This window comes from Cyprinus carpio, chromosome A11 (assembly GCF_018340385.1).
Source record: "Cyprinus carpio isolate SPL01 chromosome A11, ASM1834038v1, whole genome shotgun sequence".
Classification (NCBI taxonomy): Eukaryota; Metazoa; Chordata; class Actinopteri; order Cypriniformes; family Cyprinidae; genus Cyprinus; species Cyprinus carpio.
Window position 1 is genome coordinate 13437262 of NC_056582.1, and position 22603 is coordinate 13459864.

Consider the following 22603-nt stretch of genomic DNA (forward strand, 5'->3'; position numbering starts at 1 on the left):
GACCAATAGTATAACAGTAATAGTATAGCAGTGTTTAATATTTCATTAGCCTTTAATATTTAATATTTTGAAATATAACATTTTCAACTTACTTGAGTAAGGGGGAGGGGACAATTTTTCAATAGATTTTCTTATAGTTCACGAGAAGGTTCTGGTCATAGTTTATACAACTAGTTAATCTCCATTAAAAAAAAGACTGAATGGCTTGCACAAGAATAGTTAGCTTGTGTAAGTCATAGTTGGCTCAGACAAACAAGTTTATATGAGGTTGAAAATTAAGGCTTTGCTTTGTGTGTGTGTGTGTGTGTGTTTGTGTGATAAAGGGGTCATATGATGGGACTTCAATTTTTATGTTCTTAAAATAAATTTAATTTTACAAGCTCTTGGTGCAAAAATAAGATCTGTAAAGTTGCAAAGAATAAAGTCTCAAATCCAAAGAGATATTCTTTACAAAAGTTAAGAGTCAACCACTCGTACCAAAAACGACTCATTATAACACGCCCCCACGTCTACATCATGATGTGGGAAGGTTTGCATAACACCACCCAAATGTTCACGCAAAGAGAGAAGGCGTAACTTTTATTCTCACTGTTGCCGCTGGCACCATGTTGTGGAGACGCTGTGTGCTTCGTTGTGAAAGAGAAACTACTTTGTTTGGCCTTCCAAAAGAGGACACAACTAGAAATCAGTGGTTAAGTTGTATTTACAACACTGTTCCAGAACAGTTCAAACCAAATATTCAGATGTGTCCAGCGCATTTTGCGGAGGACAAGGACTGGTTCCTGTGAGAGTAGCCTACAATGCCGGTGTCTGTTTCTATAAAGTGGGGCAATTCCAACTTTGCAAGGACAGTCTGGCGCTTCTGACTCACAGCCTGTAAGTACGTTTTCATATTTCAAGGATTTGTCACTGATGATTCAAATGCGAGTTTTAAGCAGTGTAGCTTGTTGTTTATCATTTCTCAGATCACAAACGTAGACATGGTTTTATGTTTACGCAGCACGATAACTAATGTGTAAAAAGACAGTACAAGTTATTATAATCAGTAATTATTCCCCAAGTGGATGCAACAAATGCCTCATTTGTAATGTTTTTTTTTTTTGGGTTTTGTCTCGTCGAGCCGGGACAAACGGCATGACAGTATAGTAAGGGGCATAACATTTCCATCACACGCTTGAGGCATTTGGCCAATCACAACACACTGGATAGCTGATAAAAAATAATATACAGAGTGTGGAAAATAATGTTTTTTGAACCTTAAACCACATAAACACATTGCATTACACCAAGTAGACAAAATAATGTTCTTTTTAGCAACGTCATATGACCCCTTTAAATCATTTTTTTAATTTGTGGCTATAATGATTAATATAATGACACTTTTCACAATCGAGAGCTCAATGGAAGACAGTGAAGTATTAAATAGAAAACACAAAAATATTAACTGCTCCAATCCTAATTTGTACCAGCATCTCAGCCTGTATAAATCCCCCCATTTTTTGTTTAAGACTGGATGTCTGAACAGAACAATGTGTCACTGATCACCTAAATGATATATAATTGGAATGAATCAGCTTATTTCAAGAGACTAATGACACCAATTTTTAGCAGAGACAGAAGTGAAGTTTAGAAGATTTAATTAGAGTAAGGTCTTGGATATCTGAGGTACTTTCATCCGGAGGAAATATCTACGTCAAAGGTCCTTCCTCTCTGTATCATTCAGGTTATACTGACTAATGCCATACTGTATATTAATTGCACATGATCAGGATTTAGGTGAACTTCTATTTTTGAACAATAATTCAATGTGTTATGTAATATATAAATCAGTCTTTTTAAAACGCAAATAACTTAAACAAATATGTGGATGTATTAAAAGAGTTTGCACAACTGGGGAGAGTGATGTTTAAACATTGTAACATTTTTGTCATTTCTGGCCATTTTCCTTCATTATACTACTAAACACATACTGTTTCTCATGAACAAAAGCAAGTTATTCAAGGTTTGAAGTGACAAGAATGAGTAAATGATAAAAACATACCATACCTTCAAATATATCTTTCATAAGAAAACTTCTTACGATCAAGATCTGCAAGTTTCTCTCAATGGAAACTTAGCCTTTAAATGATCATTACAACTTGTAGAATGAGCAGATGATTTGGCATCCCCACTGGATTTATAAAGTGATCCCCAAATGTAACTTTTGAGAGGTCTGGAGGTAACTTATATTGGGCTGGAGGGAGCTAAAACTTCCTTTATCAATAAAAATGAAATCTTTCAATGATCTGAGTGAAGAGAAAGTGAGAGAGATCTTTTCATAAAGCCCAACAGGGGGAAGAAGAGGAGGTCTTTACCACAGCTCACTTTATTGGTGCACCACAGACCTCTCAATGTGGCACGCCTAAACTGTTTCACACACAGAATCGTTTAAAGACAGCCATCAATATCTAGATGCTTGAAGCCTACAGAGGGGCAGACACTATCTTCATTAAAATCAAACGCAAAACAAAAAGACTAATCCAATGAATCTACATGTGGACTTCATTGCTTTCTATTTGCTCAGGTCAGCCAGATGAACACACACATAACAGCCCACAAAGCCAAGGTAAGTCTGCTGCTCTCCTTTGACATATGCTTGTTGCTTAAGGAAAGTGCTGAAGTGTTTTTTGTCATTTAAAAATGAAAGTTTCATCTATTTTTTTTTAACCCGTTTTCAATTTCTGCTTCTGCGCGATTAATACATTAGATTGATTTGTAGAATGAGGTTTGTTTAATATCTCTGAAGAGCCTTAATTTGATCTCGCTCGTGAAACTTGAGAACACTGTTTTCCTTTCTTGTTGAACCTTTTCCCATAGATTTTTATTTCTCGATTCATGGCCATCAAACTATTTCAATGTATGAATGCCAATCCATTAAATAACTGGGGGCAAATTTTGCGAGACATGGAACATACAGAAGAGAACTGTGGACTGTGAAACTTCATTGCTTCAGTTGGCTGTCCTTTTAGGCAACTGTTAAATAATCCCTGTTAGTTATTCTGGCTATTTGACTGTCGATTGTTAAGTTGCAATGTCCAATTTGCAGGAAACAATATTTCAGTTGGATTTTACTGTTGTTATTAAAGCTGTTCTATGGCTTTGAACCAAAATAAATTAAATATAAAATAAAATAAAAATCTCTCTCTCTCTCTCTATATATATATATTTCCCAACACCTTGACTTATATATTTAGTATTATATTAATTAATTTTCAACACTCTGAATGATACATTTAGTACATTTATTTGTTGGGGACTTTCAACACAGTGTAGATTATATTTATAAATTTATTTCCAACACCTATTTTATATTAATTTATTACTATAGATTTTATTATAGCAAGGAACACAATGAATAAACATGACAGTCTAAAGTTGAAAAACAGCAATAGTATTATTCTTATTAATATTGTAAAATGTGCAACAATCTTGGTTTTTTTTAAAACGGTTTACAGTTTCTACATATTTATCTACATATATAAAGTTGAAAAGCATTAAATGGCGACATACTGTCTGAACTGCTTTTGAAATTTCTTTAAATTTACATTTTATTAACTAGGTAAGCTACATTTGCTTGTCACCCTGACATCTGTAAAGCTTACTGAATTTAATCAGAGACAAACTATTTGCAGTTACTTGCCATAAATGTCCCTTGTTAAGCACCCTTTCTGTCACCGATAAGGCTGAGCTGAAGAAGCTTGTAAGGTATTGTCAACATGTCTTTAACATGCTAACATGCAACACATCTGCCATACACAAGACTCATCCATAAGACTCATCCATTGTCCATTTAGCTCTTCTGTGGAGACATTCTCTTTGAGCAACGATCTAGTCATCTATTTCTTGTTTACTGATCTGGCCAACATCATAAACACTTACACAGTTTCAGTGGGTTTTCACAACAGAGATTTATGAAATTTGCTTTTGTTTTATGACAGGTTAGGAAGTACTTATCCCCATGTTATTGCTTTATTTATTGTATTATAACATTATATGATAAATCCCTTGTGTTGCATAAACGATGTTGCATAAGGTGTTGCATAATTCAGAAGATCTAGAATGCAATGAATATGAATTATAAACATAAGGTTTTCTATTTAAACCCAGTTTGGAGTGACTTAATGATTGGGGAGTTACTGAGGTTACATTCCTTTTCCATTAAAATCTTCTCCCTTTCAACACCTGGTTGCCCCTGGGGGATTGTCACTGTTGTTAATATAATATTAAGTAGCTTTGGATATATTTGAAGTTGCATGTAAGTTGGGGGAATTTTTTTTTGATCAAGCTGTTTTGTTATATTTTCTTAATTTTGCTAGCAAATTTAGAAAATAATTACAAAGAAATGTAAATTTTTACTTTTTACATTGTACAGCAGCCCCCATACAATGTGAAATTGTTCAACAACATTACTTATGACCAGTCCCATTGATTATGTGATGTTTTATATTATTTTAATTATATTATTTACAATTTTTACCTTCTCCATCACTATGTACAACCCACTGCCTATCATTGCTTAAAATTTGCCAAAATTGCATTAAGGACACTTTCGGCAATGCCATCAGCATGACCGGTGTCTGAAGCACGTGAAAATATATATATAATGCGGGAAAAAGGGGACAGCCTACTTGAAATGCCCCAAAAAAACAATCGTTCTGCGAGAAACGTACCTCTTAAAGACTACTGACTGCGCCCTTGCCTCACTGAACTTCGACCACCATCTCGACGGATATATCGAAAAGCCTGAAAGGTGAGAGCAGAGCATTTAGAAGAAAGTTTTTTTCCTTACTCCCAATGTCTGCTAAATTCAACCACAGATGCTGCTTCGTGGCCACTGCTCCTTGCCTGATGGCGGCAGCAGTCTGCTTGGTGGCACGTAGAGTGAGATCTGTGAGATCCCTTACCTTCATTCAGATCTTTCAGCAGGTTTGCCTGGTAGGCTTATAACATGGCCATCATGTGTAAAACCCCTCTAGCCTGACCCGATGCTGCATATACCCTGCCATTCAACCACAAGGTAGTTTGAAGCGACCTGGATGGCAGAACAAGAGCCTTCAAAGAAAATACAGTAATTCACCCTGGGAGAGATAGCCCACAAACTTTTTGCAGCATGGGCATTAACCTCCAACATTTACTCGTATGCAGGGCTGGGACAGCTTGTTCATACTTTCCACATCACCACCAACTACATGCACTTCCTCATCATGACTGGATGACACCAGCAGTGTGCTATCTGCCGGATCTGATGACTCAAGCGAGAGCTTGGATCTGCATCTGGTCCTCATGCATTCAGCATCCTCGAGCACTAAACATGCATGCTCCACTCTCAAACACATAAAGCATAGGTCGTGTATGTCCTCAGGTCTCAGAAACCTCAGAGTCACAGACTCCTAAAACATTCAGTCGAGCTTTTAGCCATGACTCGTACGTGCTGAACAAATAAACGGCTCCTGGTGACATACATTACAAAAAATTTAAAAACCTGGTGACATATACATTACAGGTGCCCCTTTATACTTCCAGGTGCTCCTCCATGACCTCATGGGTTGCTGACATCCATTGAATTGGTAGTGTTTTGCACACGTGCTTCAGACAATGGTCAGGCTGACAGCTTTCCCCAAAGTATCCTCCAGGGGATGCAGTGCGAGTTCCCAATTGAAGGGGAAACTGAATTAAAAGTAAATGTCTTGACATGACCTTAAAATAAGAGTTGACAACTTAAAAGCTGCCAAAACTGCAATAAAAATTAATAAATAAATACAAATCTACTTCATCCATTCAGGTGTGATTTTGTAAATAAAACTCATAATTGTTTTGTGATTGTAGGTAAGGCATCTGGGCATCTTCCTTATCCTGTGCTTTTATTTGGTGTATGCTGGTGTGCCAGGTCCATGTAAGCACTCTGTCACAGAGGATCATCTCTTAAATTTAAGACGTCTGGTAAGATAAGCTGCTTTTACTAGAAGTTAATCCCCCTGCGGGATAAACCACATGTACTTGCATTATAAAATTATATGGAAAGGGATTTATTAGGCTGTGTTATAAAATCCCACAGCAAACCACACATGCATGTAATCATTACTCATGCATAAATCATTTGTTAAATTTGAGTGCTAGTGAAAGTTAATACGGAATTAAGAAATATTTTGGCATTAAATCTCTCTAAATTAATGGCAGGGCACTAAATAGCTTTTAAAGCCCCTGTTAAAATTTATTAACATATGGCAAACTATGATTTTTCACACATTGCTTTCCTTTGCAGATGAAGAACCAGTTGCAAAATGGTTGTTCAATAACCTATACCTTCACTGAGCGGCAGAACCTGGTACGCACATTTTCAATTTTTTTTCATGTAATGGCAGATATGGATTACCCAGCATTCCTATGGGTATTTCAACAGTTATGAACAGTATATAAAAGACCCTGACATGATCATCGTTGACATTCTGGTATAATAGATCCTTCTACCATGCCACAAAATCAGACACTTATCTGAAACAGATGTTCCATAAGATCATGTTTTAAGCCAGAGGCAGCAAAACCATATTCAAACACTCTCTCTCTCTCTAAATATATATATATATATATACACTCTCTCTCTCAATATATGACTCTCTCTCTCTCTCTCTCTCTCTCTCTATATAATATATATATATATATATATATATATATATATATATATATAACAAAAAAGTATTACACAACAAACCCCCAATAACTTCCAAATGTGCTCTAAAGTTTTTTTTTTAAAACTTTAAAGTTATTTTGATTCTATAATAGGCATTTATGCACTCTTTTTTATGATAACACTTGCTTATTTGTCATAAACATCCTTTATTGTCATGAAAATAACACGAGCTGCATAAAAAACATACAGAAAATATTTGCCCATAATCATGTCTATTTGCTTTCATATTTCATGTGTAGAATAATGCCTCAAAGATAACCTCCAAACTGCAAACATTATCCATGCAACACCGCTAAATGCTTTCAAGACTTGTGTCTTTTTTTTAATAAAACTAAGAATGTTCTTCCACTGGTCCTCAGATCTGTTGAAACCTAAATCCTGCTCCCAGGTTTGCTTAAGAGAGTCAACTGGAGATAAGGGAGATTATTTTACCATAGATGGTGGATATCAACTGTCTTTGACCAGGGTTGATGGTGAGGATAAAATTAAGTTCTGATTTGGGGGGCTGATTGGGGAAATAACTTTTGAATAAAGTCCCTCACTTGAAGAAAAAAAATGATGGCTGTTAGGAAGATTGAATTTAACTGATAAATAAGAGAAAGAGGACTCTGACTTGTGCAAATATTGAAGACACAGCCCGAAAGGGATGGGGTAAATAAATGATTATTCAAAATTGGCATTTAAATCTAGTTTCCTGAATTGAAGCTGAATCTTAATAGTGTGAATTACTACTGGATTGCTCGATATTTGGTATTCCTCAAGAAGAAGCTGAAAAAGACAATTTTGGCAGGGTAACCATTTTAATAAGATTCTCACAACCTATTAAAGATAGGGAGAGGGAGCTCCACCTATCAAAATATGATTAACATTTGTCCAAAAGTGGTATCAAATTCTTAAACTCATTTTTAAACAAATTAGTAACAAATATACCAGATGTACAATAACAAATCATCCGCATAAAGGGAAAGTTTATGGACCTGGCCATGACTATGAATCCAGATGGCCAAAGGTTCATTAGCTATATTAAATAACAAGGGCGAGAGTGGACACCCTTGATGTGCCCCCCACTGAAGCAAAAAGTGTGGCGAATGAACAACACTGGTATGCACTGAGGCAGACGGGAAAGCATAGAAAAGTCGAATCCAAGAAATTAACTTGGGGTCAAATGCAAATTTACCTAAAGCAAAGAACAGGTATTCCCACTCCACCCTATCAAACACTTTTTCCGCATCCAATGAAACTATAACTTCAGCGGTAATGGATGAAGGAGAGAAAATATTGTTGAGCAATATTCTAGTATTAAAGAATGAATGCCTTCCCGATGTAAAGCCTGTTTGATCTAAAGAAATTATAGATTGCTACAATCTACGTTTAAAAGAGAAATCAGTTGATAGTTACATGGTCGATAGGATGTGGGGACACTGTCCCTCCTAGGGCTGTGCGATACGGACAAAAAAAACCTACCACCATGTAAACCCACCAGGACCTGGGGATTTCCCATTCTGCATTAATCTAATATCTTCTTAGACCTCCTGAGGGGAAATGGGGCTGCCTAATTAATTCTAGGGTCTAAGGGGTTGGGGATATTTTCTGAACCTAAAGAGTGCCCGGAGGTATAAAGGTTAATGTAGAAATCTAAAAAAGCTTGGTTGAATTCAGCCAGATGTGCAGTAAGATTGCCACTCGGGGGGAAAATTCCTGAAACAAGCCTAAAGACACTGGCTGCATGAGCCTATTGGGCTAAAAGTGTACCTGCCTTATCAAGCTGGATACTATGACATAAAGGCCATTAACATCTTCAATAACATAACGTACTGGCTCAAACAGTACATTCTTGCTAATAATGATAGCAGCCCCTCCAGCCTTAGAAAAGAATTTTGAATGAAACATGACTCATCCAAGCCCTTTTGATACATTGGACATCTGATGTATTAAGGTGTGTTTCCTGTAAAAATATAATACCCCCTACAAATGTTGCAGCTGTGTCATTACCTTACCAAACTTAATGGCTTTCTTCATTAGCATTCCATGAAATCAGGCGCACAATTTTACCCATCTTTGAAGTATCAGCAGCCATCTAGAATAATGTATAGGGCTGAGGTGACTTGTACCGTATGACCTTCTGCAATGGGGAGAGATAAGGAAGACAGAAAACAGAAAAAAAACTAATTGTGGCCTCAAAGATATCCTCCCAAGCGCAAAAAATTATCCAAGCAACACAGCTCAATGCTTTCAAGACTTCCAAAGTCTCATTCCCACCACTTACATGAAGGTCAACCCCCCTTCTTGTAATATAAAACCTAATTGGACAAAGAATAGCTAAACAGACCAAAAAAAATAAAAAAATAATATATATATATATATATATATATATATATATATATATATATATATATATATATATATATATATATATATATATATATATATATATATATATATATATATATATATACACACACACACACAAGGGTAGATGAATAAAATTTAAATGCATACAGGTAATATACATTTACCAAGAGAATGAGGGATGAGTATAAAGGGTACAAAACATACTCTAACATTGCATATTGCTGAGTGTCACAGCTTACAGCGACAGCTTTACAGTTACAAGTCTTACAGTCAATGGGTGTATTCAGTGGCAGATAAAGAAATCCAGCCTCTGACTCGTGAATTAAACTAAATAAATCGGTACAAAATAAGTGTAAGAACCATAAATACTAACCACTACAATGGAGGGAAGAAAAAGTGAATAAAATATATAAATAAAATAGATTAAACAACAATTATAATAATAAATAAGAGCACATTCAAACAACTGAATCAAAATTAACTACCCATATATAATGTGCATTAACTGAATATACAAATAATATAAACATGAAGGGTATGAACTAATCTAAAGTATTATTAAAGGACATACTATAGGCGCCACAGCAAAGTCTAAAAGGCACTTGTGTATAACAGTTGAGTATAGAAACTAATAGGTAAAGTGAAAACGAGTGTGCACACAGCCTATCCATAATGCCCTAAGCCTGGCTCACACTACAGGATTTTTAAAATCCTAACCGTTTATGAAATCTGGCTGCAGCACACACATAAGGAGAATCTTTGCAGATTATCTTCCCTCAAATCTTAAACATGCACACACACAAGATTTGAACATCACGGCGCAATACACACTACAAGATATCATTATTCATTATCATACCAGAGGGAGCGCCTCACACGTGATCTCATGCAGCAGTTCGTCACTGATATTTGTTTACATATGTTAGCTAGTGTGCTAGCAGCTTTCTGCACTCACCCAGTGCATTCAAAACTGAGGCAATTGTGCTCCAGCGCTTTTCTTTCTCCTTACGGTTGTGATGCGTTTTCGACACATTATACAGACTGTTGTGTTACCTCAAAATGTCAAGAAACAGTTTCCACTATGCAACGGAGCCGTACATCAGCTGTTTTGCGCATTGGCTGTGAAAGTACTGACGTAATCATATAGCCATCATCATCCCGATTTAAATCCTAAATATCAAACATGTTTGATATTAATCGGGGCTGCCCCGATTTGTGTGCGAGCAGATCGGGAGGTGCAAGATTCAATCGGTGAACGCCTCATATTACCAGATTACGATGTGCTCGACAAGATGTTTGCTCCTATTCTCGGGAGGGGGCAATCAGGGCTAAATCGGGCTAAAAATCCTGTAGTGTAGTAACGAGAGGTATCTATATATCTAGAATAAACAAAACATAGGCATATTCATATGGAACAACCAAGCAATAACCAGTCAGCCACTTAAATCTGTATAGGAATCAAAATATTTAGCAAATGCTAAATGCTACATCTCGAGTCACTAACTGAACCAGCCACAAATTACTGCATCAGTCGCTTTGGGTTTATTCCTCAGCGGAATGTAAAGATTCAGTGTAGTCCTTGGCTTCAGCAACCGACGCAAGCCTTCAACTATCTCCCTCCTTCATTACGATAGTAAGCCTGGCCAGGAACAAAAACGTTGGTTTAGGCCCAGTTTGTCATGTTCAGACAACATTTCTTTGTACTTGGAACACTATTCCAGCACTTCCAGAGTCTTGTCCTCGTAAATAGCAAAGGAGTGCCGCTTTGGCCTTGCGATCCAGGCAATAAAAGGCATAGGCCTCTGACCCGGCCTCGGGTTGTTAGACAGCGACCGATGCGCTCTATCACTTTTCAGTGGAGAATCCAGGACTCCATCCCCAAACACTTCTGCGAGTAGCTCTGAGAAGTCAGAGGGCTGAGGTCCTTCACTGGATTCAGGTAGTCCAATAATTCTTATGGTATTACGCCGGCTACGGAATTCAAGATCCACAACTTTGGCAAGCAGTTCAGTGTTGCTCTCTGTTAACATAGCACAGGTCGTTTCTGAGGCGTGTGTGCACTTGTCCTGTGAATTTGCAAGCGAAGCAATCTTTCAGGCATGTTCCATCACAGTAGCTTGAATTTGGTCCAGCTTTATCTCGAGTGTCGACATAGTGGTTTTAAAGTCTTCAAAGCGAGCAACCTCCAGTAGGTTAGATATAGCTGCCATGCTAACATCTTTACCATCATCTCCGTATGCCTCATATGTTCTCATACTTTTATTTTGAAGGCAAAATCGCTAAAGACGAAGTGATTGTAAGTAACTGTTGCTGTCATGACAGATCTATTTCAGATCCAGCCACTATCAAAATAATCTGGCTGCGGGCACGGGCCAGATATTATTGCTTGCAGGCCGCCTGTTGGCAACCACTGCTCTACACCATCATACCAAACCGGAAATTATATTTTTAATCAAATGATTGCAGCCTTAGTGAGCATAAGAGACCTCTTTCAAAAATCTTACCCACCCCAAACAGCAGTGTATCTAATCTATGGTTGGATAAGGCAGACAGGGTCTCAGTGGACTGTCTCAGAATAGTCTACTTGCTCACCTGGTTCAGAGCTCCAAAATCATTTTGAATGCATCGTTCAGGACCCCAGATTCTTAACATGGCCAAGGGAGTTTTGGCAGGAGGTGTGAGATGGTTGCACACTTACAATAACCATTTACAAAATAACGAGTGAAGATGTTGCTGTCTCTTGTAAGTTTGCTGTTGTCAGTAGAAATAAAGATCTTTTTGTCTTCTTGTCATTTATCTTCCACATTATTTACCGGAGGAAGCGTTATTACGGCTTATTCACCGGTATTTTGGCTAAAAGTGAAAAAGACATTCTAAAGACATTAACTGATGGACTGAATTACTTGTGGATCACTGTGATGTTTTTAGCAGCTGTTTGGACTTTCATTCTGACGGCTCCCCATTCACTGCAGAGGACCCACTAAGCAAGTGCTATAAGATAAAGACAATTTGAGATTTGAGACTCCTCTTCAGCATTCAAATGGAGTGCAAGAAAGAGCGTGTTTGATATGAAGCATGAAATTTGCTATCACTGTCTATTGCAAAGCTTGTATTACAAAAGGGATAAAAACTCACAAAATGTAGTATAAAGAAACATGGTGTATCACACCACATTAAAAATAGGCCTGTGTGTTATAATGTGTGACCCAGGTCTGAATAACATCAATGTGTGTGATAATATCGAATGTTCATTGTAGTTGTCATATGTTTGTGTGTTCCAGAGTGTTGTGTGTTATGTTAAAGCAGCTTTCCCTCACATACTGGAGCTACTCAACACCCAATTCAGATACGCTAAGGACTCAGACAATTACCGCTATACTAACTCACTGAAGAACATGATCTACAACATTTACTCTCAGAGATGCATCACTCCAATCAATGAAGAGAATGAGGTAACAAAGTCCATCTTTATTCTCTTTGAAAGCAGTGGTGCTTAAAAATTTCTATCAGTTATAGTAGGATTATGGAAGAAGATATTTGCCTAGTACTGTACTTATTTAAGTTTCATACGTTACTGTATTTAACAACATAAATGTCTACAAATTTAAAAACAAATAATCAACAGGAAATGAAAGAGTAATTACTTTATGGAGCTGCTTAGAAATACCTCATACAAATGTTTGTGATAAAATGATAAATGATAATCATACCAAATAATTGAAAGACTTTTAAATGACAAATAACAAAACATCTTGCCGCTTAAAAAAAAATAAGCAGAAATATTAGCCATTGAATTCTAGGTACATAAATTTGACTTGTATAAAGTTTCAAGGTGAAAGTTAACAAACCAAGTAGCTAGTAGTTTTGGCAACAATGATTTTGTTGGCTTTTGTTAATGATTTTATTAAAATAGATTTTCTCACAGTAATGTTGGACTGTATTGCTAAAATGTTTTACTAAATATTGAATTCTGGCCATTTTTTGTAATATGGATGTAACCGGGGGAACTATGAAGTAGCAACATGTGTTTTTCTTGGGGTTTATTCTGACTGCTGTGTTTGGATAACTGTGTGACAGCGGTTGATGGGAGCAAAGTTTCATTGAACAAAAAGTTTAGAAAAGACTGATTTTTTTTTTTTATAACTTCACCAAAAGGAAAATGTTACCAGTTACACACCAAACAAATCTGACACAATAACGCTGAATGATAGTTAATAAAATAAAATATATCACAGTAGATAGATGCCAAATCAAATAAAATATAGAAGATACGCTACGTAACACTACATGGACTGAACGACAGCGGACTGCACTGAAACACACCGGATTTAAGCTAATTAATAAAAGGGAAAATTAAAATAAAATAGGGTGAAAATATGGCAGTGGCTAAGGCGGAAGAGAAATAAAAGCACAGTAGCAAAGCCACTTGACATGTTTTACGTAGGGTAGAGTGGGGTAAAAATGCCCCCTCAAGGACTGTGTATTTGTATGTTTTAAAAAAAGTAATTCTGTAAATAATTGTATTGATATTTTTCTTAAATAACATGTACTGCCTATCTACAGGCCTTAGTATTCTCATATCATATATAACGGTGATGTTCTAAAAAAAACAACAAGCTTTAAAACACTTTTTTTCTTTCTGCTGAAAACGAGATCACTGTGAAGTCTGTTTTCTCTCAGGTTCATCACCAGAATAAGCTTCATGGTGAATACTTTTACATGGCTCTAGTCAATGTAGTCAAAAGTTACAACAAATTTATCTTGACTTTTTCTAGCGGTTATTTTGAGAGCGTTTTTCAAAATATGAATCACCAGACATTCGCATTAAATCAAACATTAGCATAATCACATAACGTGGATTTTTTAACAATTTCTTTACCAGATATACGTAGATTATCTAATAAACACAATGCTGAAACATTTTATATCCTAAATCATGATACGTAGGCCTACGTTACCCAAATCTGCGTCACCATTCACGAAATCCACTCGTCACACACGCGTCACATACACTTGCATCTAATGAAATTTATAAGACAAATGTTTGTCTAGACTCAGCTTCGTGACATATCTGTGCATAATAAAGACATCATAGTGATATTTACCTACTGTAGAAAGGTGATTTTATCACATGATAAATTAGATCTATGCGAGCACTGAGCTCTTTACGACTTATCTGATCGCGCGCGCGCACAAACAATATCGCGAGAAAAGCTGTGGACGAAGGAAACCTCTTAAAGGGGCCACGAACATTTTGAAAACAATACTGAAACAGTGCCTACAGTAGGTATACAACCTGGTCACATGGAATTCAGAGTTGTGCCTATTTTAAGTTAACCTCTGCCAACATGAAATTAATTGGACCACATGCTTATATGATCTGTACCAGCTACACAAATTATTATCATTCATTATGTCTAAAAAAAAAAAGTCCAGTGAAAACCTTTCCAGTTGCAGTCCTAATTAAATCATAGATCAAAACCATATATCCTATTAACACCTCCCAAAAATATTATTACAATTTTTAACCGACAGTTCATCATCTCAAATGAAACAAAAAAAAAATAACAAAATAACAAAGAGTGGAATGAAATGCATTTCCACTGAAACAGAAAGGACTGCGCATGTGCAATGATGCAGAAATAGCATAATGACATACTGATGCGTGGAATGAATGGCTCTTCCTTTTGAATAAAGATTTGTATAAATGCATCTCCTGTCATTATAAAACTTTATCTTTCACTCGGCAGCTGTGAAGTGGAGCAGGAGAACTTCCCACCAGTCTTTGTTTTGGATATTTATATATAATTATTCATAAATGGATACATTTTAATTCTTCTGTTAAAAACAAATAGAGAAATTGTGTAGGAGAGTGGTTATATTATGTGCAAACATATTTGTGCAGTGTGCGCATAAAAAAAAAAAAATCCTATTTGACGCTTGTGACATACTGTAAATGCGCACATCAAGCTGATCACTTTATTTAGCATTCATGTAAACACTACATTCAGATTCATCAATTGGAATGAATTCAGTCCGATTGAACCAAAAATTGTTCATGCCAGTAACCTGTGTAGCCTGCCACCTGGTTTCCCAGCTGCTGCGTTCAGTACACTGCAGAGAGTAATCGCCTAATTCTGCTGGAAAAAAAAACATGTTTTACACCCTACAGGATAGCCCAATGAAGTTCCTAAGAACCCACATGACTTTACCCAGGGGAGCTTTGGAGAAAGCTGAGGAAGTGATTCGCATGTATATGGGTCTAATGACTCAGAGTGACAAGCCTGTGGACTGGAACTGTGAGGAGGAGTACACAGAAGATTTCCCAGAATCCACCACTGAACCTCTCAGCCAAACCGCAGGTAGCACAACTGCTGAGTCCAGTAATCATCTTAAATTACACACTGTCGGGCTCACAAGATTTCAAGAGCTTTTACGCAACAGTTTAACAAGAAGTTAAAGAACAATTTTGCCAATTTACAACCAGCTTATATGCAAGTGAACAATGTCTTTTTCTCCATGTTACCTGCACTCAGAACTACTTGTTTATTTGATAGTAAAAATATGTCATTTGGCATTATCAGGTGAGCTTTTGGCAGCTTCAGTGTTTTTCATACTTCATACTTGAAATGCATTTTTTGAACCACGGACAGTCAGATCGATGGGGGGGTGGCAGTCAGTGTATTATTTCTGTTGAAATTTCCCTACCTTTCTAGCAAAATGGAAACTATAGCCCCCTTTTTCTCTGTTTTCCCTTGTCAAGTATAGCACAGATTTTTTTTTTTTAGACAGACACTTATAAAGTTTTATATAAAAAAAAAAAAAAAAACATTTTGCCATCTGTGAATAACCCCTTTAATACTGAGTAACTTACATTTTAGACACAATGTTGCCAGATACTTTTTTTTTTTTTTTTTCTATTATCTCATTAAAGCAACAAACAAAATGACGTCGAAAAACTAAAAACCACAATGTCGCCTCCTACCAACAAAACAAATTCATATCTCAAATTCTTAACATAAACAATCATTTGTTTGTAATTGTTAGAGGAAATGATCCAAGACTGATTCATAAACAATCATTTGTTTGTTCATTTTTGAACGAATCAACGCTTTTGATCAAATCGTTTAACAAATACCCATCAGTAATACACAGACAAGCAGTGTAATACAAATGAAAAAGGGGGAAAGACCCTGAAATAGAGCAAAAACAGGCTCTCAGATTTAATCTCATTAGCAAAAGAATAGTGAAGCCCCAGCTAATCTTACTTTAGTTGTGATTTTATTATAATTTGCTTTACATTTCCATTACATTTCCTCTAGGTGCCTCTGATTGCCCCTGCATTTGTCCAACAGTGAGCACTGGATCATCTAAGACATCTGCATCCACAAACCATTGGAATATTCACCTGAAACCTAATCCATCCTCAAAAAGATCATCCTTTTCACCTGTGGTAACATTGCAGGGTGGTAATGAAAGAACTAAACAATTCAAGTCTGCTGTCCCACTAGCTCTAAGGACGCCTGCCACGTGGAGATCAACACAAGGAGATCTATCCAACTTCCTCTTTGATAGCACTCCAGCTTTTCATGAAGAAACTTCAAATTCAGAAATGGATCATTTGCCATCACCGGATCTTTTCCCTTCACTTACAAATTTTCAGGATGTATTTCCGAGCAGAACTGACTCAAGAGCTGAGTCAACCTCCTCTGGCCCCAATCAAAAACGCGATAGCACGCAGGACAGTGTGGAGAGGAGTACACTGCTTTTACTTGCCAAGAGGTCTTTAGATTCCAAAATCCAAGAAGGACCATCAAGTTCCTATGTGAAATTATCACAGAACTGGGTTATTGCAACATCGGAGCCAACATATAAAGATAATAAGAACACAGAGATAAAAGGCAAGCCTTTCCAAATGCTTCAACTGCATAAACACATTGTACCAGTCACAACCACAGTTCTATCTTTGAAAGCAGCTGCACATTCATCAGAAGGCCTGAGCACCCTTGTCGAACAGCCTGGTCATGTAAAGAGCCCTCCTGAAAATTTCCAAACACACACCCAAAGTCCGGTGAGGGTGCCAAGGAATTTCATGAGAACCATCCATGAGGTGAAGCTCAGCAAAAGTGAGAAAGATAGTAGCAGCGTTGTTTTAGTATTATTTATGTACTATTTTAGTTTTTATTAATATTTTGAATTAGCTTTTATTTTTATGTTTTCCATTTCCATTTTAATTTTAAGTAATTTTGTTGTGTGCTTTTGTCATTTTTTAATATCACTATTTAGGCTTTATTTTTAGTTTTTGTTTAAAGTTTTATACTTATTTAATTTAATTTAATAGGATAGTTCACCCAAAAACAAAAAAAATCCTTTCATCATTTTCTCACCCTAAAGTCGTTCCAAACCTGTATGAATTGCTTTCTTATATTGAGCAATCTTCAAAGTATCTTCTTTTATGCATACAGGTTTGGAACGACATGAGGGTGAGTAAATGATGACAGAATTTTCGTTTTTGGGTGAATTATCCCTTTAAGCTATATTTTAATGAACTATTCTACCTGAATAGTAGACATCAAACATGTTTCTCTTCAATCATGTGTTATTAATTCTGTGATGATTCACCAAAGATGCCTTTGGTTTTCACAGACAGCAGATCCCAGGAGGATAGGCAGGAGATGAAGGACCAGACGCATCCAGACAGAGAAACACACAGGAACTCTGCCACAGAACATTCTAGCTGTACAATCATCTCTTTTGGCACCGTGCTCATAATTACATTAGTGTGTGGTGGACTTCTGCTCATAACTGTACTGTTTTACAAACAACAAAAAGTAAGTGACTCACAATTCATTTTTGCTCTGCTGAAATGACCCACTTAGAATGGCATCTTGGTCAGTGCTGGTCTGGAGTTGGTCTGGCCTTGGAAACATGCTTTGACCAGTAACAAAAACATATGCTGGTGACTAGCTCTGGTGGTCTTTTCAGTCGGGTGTCCCATGTGATCTTGTTCAAACTGAAAAATAAACATAAAAAAACATTCTTTGAAGTTTCCAATATGAAAGAAAAACACATCATGAAGAACAGAAACCCAGAGATGATGGAGTTAAATATTATGAGACAAAATATTGTCCGGTTGGTTTTTCTTATTCTGTATATGGAATTACAAAACATTTTAAAAGACATCTTTTATTGCTCAAACGGTGCCTACAACTAGGATAGAGTACTAGAACAGGAAATTATTCATCTGGCAGATGGTCCATTGGTATGAAATATGAAAATATTTTAAGCACATTCCTGCACAAACTAAACTTGACACATTCATCTTCTCTTTGCACATTTTGACTTGGCAAACTCTTTCTTTCATATCAGTTAAGATTGTACTCATCTGGATATTCAAAGACACAAATATATATATATGGAGTGTATATAAATAAATATATACTGTATATACAGGGCAGGTAGAATGAAGCCACATTCTAGTGCCGACTTTTTGTCAGAAGCAAATAATGAATCTAATGATGTGCTTGGCTCATATTGTTAAAAGGAATCTAACAAAATATATATTTTATTCAGTACCAATACACAAATGAGTAAAACAGATTTACAATAAAACAAAACTGTTTACAATAAAACAATCTCATGTTAGTTAGGGTTTTTTTTTTCTTCATGTCTCTGTCTTGTCTCAGATGTGCATTATTTCATTGCTTTTAAGTCACATGCTGCTCCTCTCCTCTAACATATGACTTTAATTAAACAATAATAGATAGGGCAGAAGTATGTGCAAAGAATTAGTTGGCACAAAAATGAAAATACTGTTGTTATTTACAACCCATATACCATTGTGGACCAGTATAATGATACTTTCATTGTGCTTTTAAATGACACGAGGTTTAGTAAATAATGACAAAACTCAAAATTTTTGGTGAACTATCCAGTGAAAACACTTTTAGGCATAAAGGCATTTAAATGACGAGTCATGCTGGGAAAGGAAACTGTAAAGGACACAACACCAATAGCATGTCTGTTAGTGAGACATCAGTTTGACATTAGTTTCCTTTTATTCACATACTATACAAAAAAGTAAAAGTAACTAGAATCATTACCAAGATAATGATAAAAACAACAGATCTTACAGGAGAGAGTGGAGCAAAAATAGAAATAGTAGTAAAAAAAAAATGAGAGAACAAAAAGAGACTGAAAACAGTTTGTCAGCATTCCTACAGCCCTAAATTTTCGAAATGTGATTCTTGTGGTGTTTAAACTGAAATCTACCATAAAAGGTCTCAAACTGTGTGGTAATAAGGCTAGAGAAGTTTATTAATGTGAGGTTTCAGTAGTCAAACTTTCAGTGCACAAGAAATTAAAAACAATCATTTTTTTAATCATAAAGACATTGCAATACTGTTTACATACTGAAGCCTTCAACATCAAACATTGGAGCAATTAAGACATTTTAATGACACCTTAAAACATTTGATATACACCACTGTTCTTTGTTTTTTTTCCTTTCTATCTTTGGTTGTTTATAGTGCAAGTTTTACAACTTTATTCACTGGCTCATTAACATTGCATTGATAACCACAAAGTTAATTTCTTTTTGTAATGCATGTGTTTAAATGTCAGAAACTGGAATTAACATTTGTATGGTTTATATTAAGAGAATAAAACGAAGCCACATTGAAAAAAAAATGAGGAAGAATTTTTTTTCCACATCAACTCAATAATTTACACTGTATTTTTATTTCATTTTTTTTTTTATTTCTTTTTTTTTTGTAGTCTACAACACAGATCTTGCATGTGTTGGTGGATTTGGTGTTTAACCAAACCATCCAATTTCACATGCAAAACCTCTGTGGATGTGCCAAAAAATGATTGGAATCCTCCCTGTATCACTGACTTACGTTGCACAATAGTCAATCTCTTTTTACTGCCTGTGGAAAAGCACTTTTCTTTTTGTAATTAAAAGTTTGATTATGTGACAATGACACTATTTTTAAATATTTTTTTTTAAAAAAGTTTGATTTTATTAAGAATTTATTAAAAACAATCTATCTTGGACTAGCAACATGATGCACTCATCAGAGGCCATTATTGGTTGAATGTGAGCAATGCAATGGCCTTTCTTTCTTGTCCTGCCACTAAAGATGGAACACTCTTCAACTTCAGCATCTGTTATGAAATAAACTGTATTTCAACCTTAAACAGAACCACAGGCGGCATGTTTATTGCAAAGTTTCTATGACACAAAGTTTGCAAAAACATAGCAAAAGACATGCATTTTAAGATCTCTGAACTAGAATTATTTCATTCTGCAAGTTGAATTTAAAGCAGATGCACAAAAGGTTGAATCTCTGTGCAGTACCTGAAAGAAGCACCGCAATACACAACTAATTTTGTAAAGAAAATGCTACCTCAAAATAGAAGGGTTTCTTGGAACTTGGATGTCTCCTCTAATTATTCAAACATCTGTGTCTTATCAGAATAAAGAGGCTGACTTTTATAGTCCTAATGGCTTATTTTCAGAGTCTGTGATGATCATATATTGCTATGTGTGGTTAGGGTTAGCCTTATAATTAGAAGGATGACATAACATTGAATTTGTTTCAGTGTGCTGAATTTTCAGCAGATAACATCACAGCTTAACACATATTTCACATCCTAATAGGCTTTTTTATCGTGTTTACTTCATGCATGCAGAGCTATTGATACCACCAAGTGGTGGGACACTGTCAGTGCAAGTTGATGGGATCCATCATAATATTGGTATTTTGATGTGACAAATATCAAATATTAAATCTGTAAAAATCATATTAAATGTGGTGGTACTGGGATATATCAAAGTTACATTTTAAAATGGTCCTTTTATAACAATGTTCCTGAGAGATGGTGCATTACATCATGTGAGATTTTTATGGTTTCCCTCGGGTCCTAAATGAAAAATTATGCTTGGGGGTGGAAAAGCAAGTGTCAATGCTAAAAAGGAGCATGTTTGTTATCACAGTATAGCATTTGATGACTGGACATTTAGAGTAGTTATTTATTACTGTTAGACTTTCACAGATGTATGTCTACTTCCTTCCTGCAAGAATGTGGTTTTAAGATCTGAAAAATGCACTAAAAAGTGTGCCTGAAAATGCACTGAAAAAAAGCCTATTATCCCTTGTGTTTATGGGAATCATGAATATTTGTAACTTAATACATGCACATCTTCTTAAAGGATATTAAATGGAAAATTCATCTAAAAATTTAAATTCTGTCATCATTTACTGACCATCACTTGCATTACTTAAACTTTCTTCTGTGGAACTTAAAATAAGATTTTATATCTTTGCGTAAAAAATGAAATATCCACCAAGTTATTTTGGATCCCACTGACTTTTTAATTGTATGGGCGAAAACCTTCTTCAAAATATTTTTGGTTCCACAGAAGAAGAAAAGTCCTGAGGTTGAGTAAATGATGACAGAAATTTCATTTCTGAATGATCCTTTTAAGGCCATTTTTACAAAGGCTTCTTATCACATCTTTTATATCTGCCTTTGTAAAGACAAATATGGAGTAATCCATTTTTTTTATTCTTAAAGTCCACTAGTACAAGTGAAGCAGTTTCTGAAACATTTATGTAGTCAGAAGTCTTACGACGGTCTTCAAGGCTTACGTACCGTTCAGAGTTAGTGGAAAGATCTGTCAGCTGACATCCAGAAACTAACAAAAAACAAAAAATGCCAATAAGGAATTGTAATGTTCTTGAAATGGTGTGTAACACATCTGGAATACCTAATGGATGGCTTTCAGATGTGTGAGGAAGAAGTTAATGGTTTTCAAATGACTTACCGAGCCTTCAGGGATCACAGAACTAGTAGAAGATGAATTATCTGCGCGTAATTGTTGACAAGGCCAAAGCTTAGCGTGAAAGCCTCAGTGGATGAACAGTAAGACGTAAAATGTGTGTTTTTACCATCGCCTGAAGTAGGGGAAACACTTAATGCATTATTCTGATTCTCTATTCTCTCATGGATAGTGTCTCTTCTAACATCTGAGGTAAAAAAAAACAAAAAAAAAAAAAACTAACACATACCAAAGCTAAATATAATGATTTAAAAAAAAAAAATACTCACTAATAATACTAACAAGTACTTGTCATTTACTATGATATTAAGGAATAAATAAGCAATTAAACATAGTACTGTACTGCACTTATCACTTTTCATCGGGATGAACATTTTTAACAGAAGTATCAGGAAAATAAGAACTATGGCAGCAAGGAAGCAGATGTTGGCGTAAATCGATGGATAAAGATTTTTTTTCTAAAACAATGCAGAAAAAATATTGATATCTGGAATCATCACAAGATTCAATTACTGTATGTAGTGAGAAGAACAGTCCAAAACAATCAAAACCAACACTACAAACACAAAAAAAAAAAAATACAAAAAAACCCAAAGTAAAATATTATTATTATTATATTTTATCATAAATATTTAATTATTATTATTTTAAAGATTTTATTACAATTATTATGATAT

General features: G+C 35.6%; 1 protein-coding gene and 1 long non-coding RNA gene across 4 annotated transcripts in view; one reads left to right on the forward strand and one right to left on the reverse strand.

Annotated features, from left to right (window-relative positions):
* LOC122146599 overlaps positions 1–14278 on the reverse strand; it is a 16553-nt gene extending 2275 nt beyond the window's left edge. The window contains exons 1-2 of one of the 2 annotated variants that reach the window (XR_006161122.1): positions 14185–14278; positions 14038–14098 (exon numbers count right to left, since the gene is read on the reverse strand). This is a non-coding gene — a long non-coding RNA (uncharacterized LOC122146599). Of the gene's footprint in view, positions 1–4709; positions 4783–4943; positions 6511–14037; positions 14099–14184 lie in introns of those variants that run through there. The other variant, XR_006161123.1, reaches the window with a different exon arrangement.
* Positions 2245–18119, forward strand: LOC109092295. Of its 2 annotated transcripts, none has more exons than XM_042766311.1 (7): positions 2245–2605; positions 5866–5979; positions 6302–6364; positions 12361–12531; positions 15252–15441; positions 16402–17205; positions 17726–18119. In XM_042766311.1, exons 1-7 carry the CDS (start codon positions 2573–2575, stop codon positions 17947–17949), a joined length of 1599 nt encoding a protein of 532 aa, XP_042622245.1. In that variant the 5' UTR covers positions 2245–2572; the 3' UTR covers positions 17950–18119. The 2 variants fall into 2 exon arrangements, with proteins under 2 accessions (XP_042622245.1, XP_042622246.1); XM_042766312.1 differs by having other exon boundaries at positions 2249–2605; positions 16402–17189; positions 17726–17909.
* Positions 18120–22603: the final 4484 nt, after the last annotated feature.

Coding starts and splice junctions, on each gene's coding strand:
- LOC109092295 (XM_042766311.1), top strand. CDS start 2,573: ATGAACACACACATAACAGCCCACAAAGCCAAG. Junction 12,532..15,251: donor CAATCAATGAAGAGAATGAG/GTAACAAAGTCC, acceptor TACACCCTACAG/GATAGCCCAATGAAGTTCCT. Junction 17,206..17,725: donor TGAGGTGAAGCTCAGCAAAA/GTGAGAAAGATA, acceptor TGGTTTTCACAG/ACAGCAGATCCCAGGAGGAT.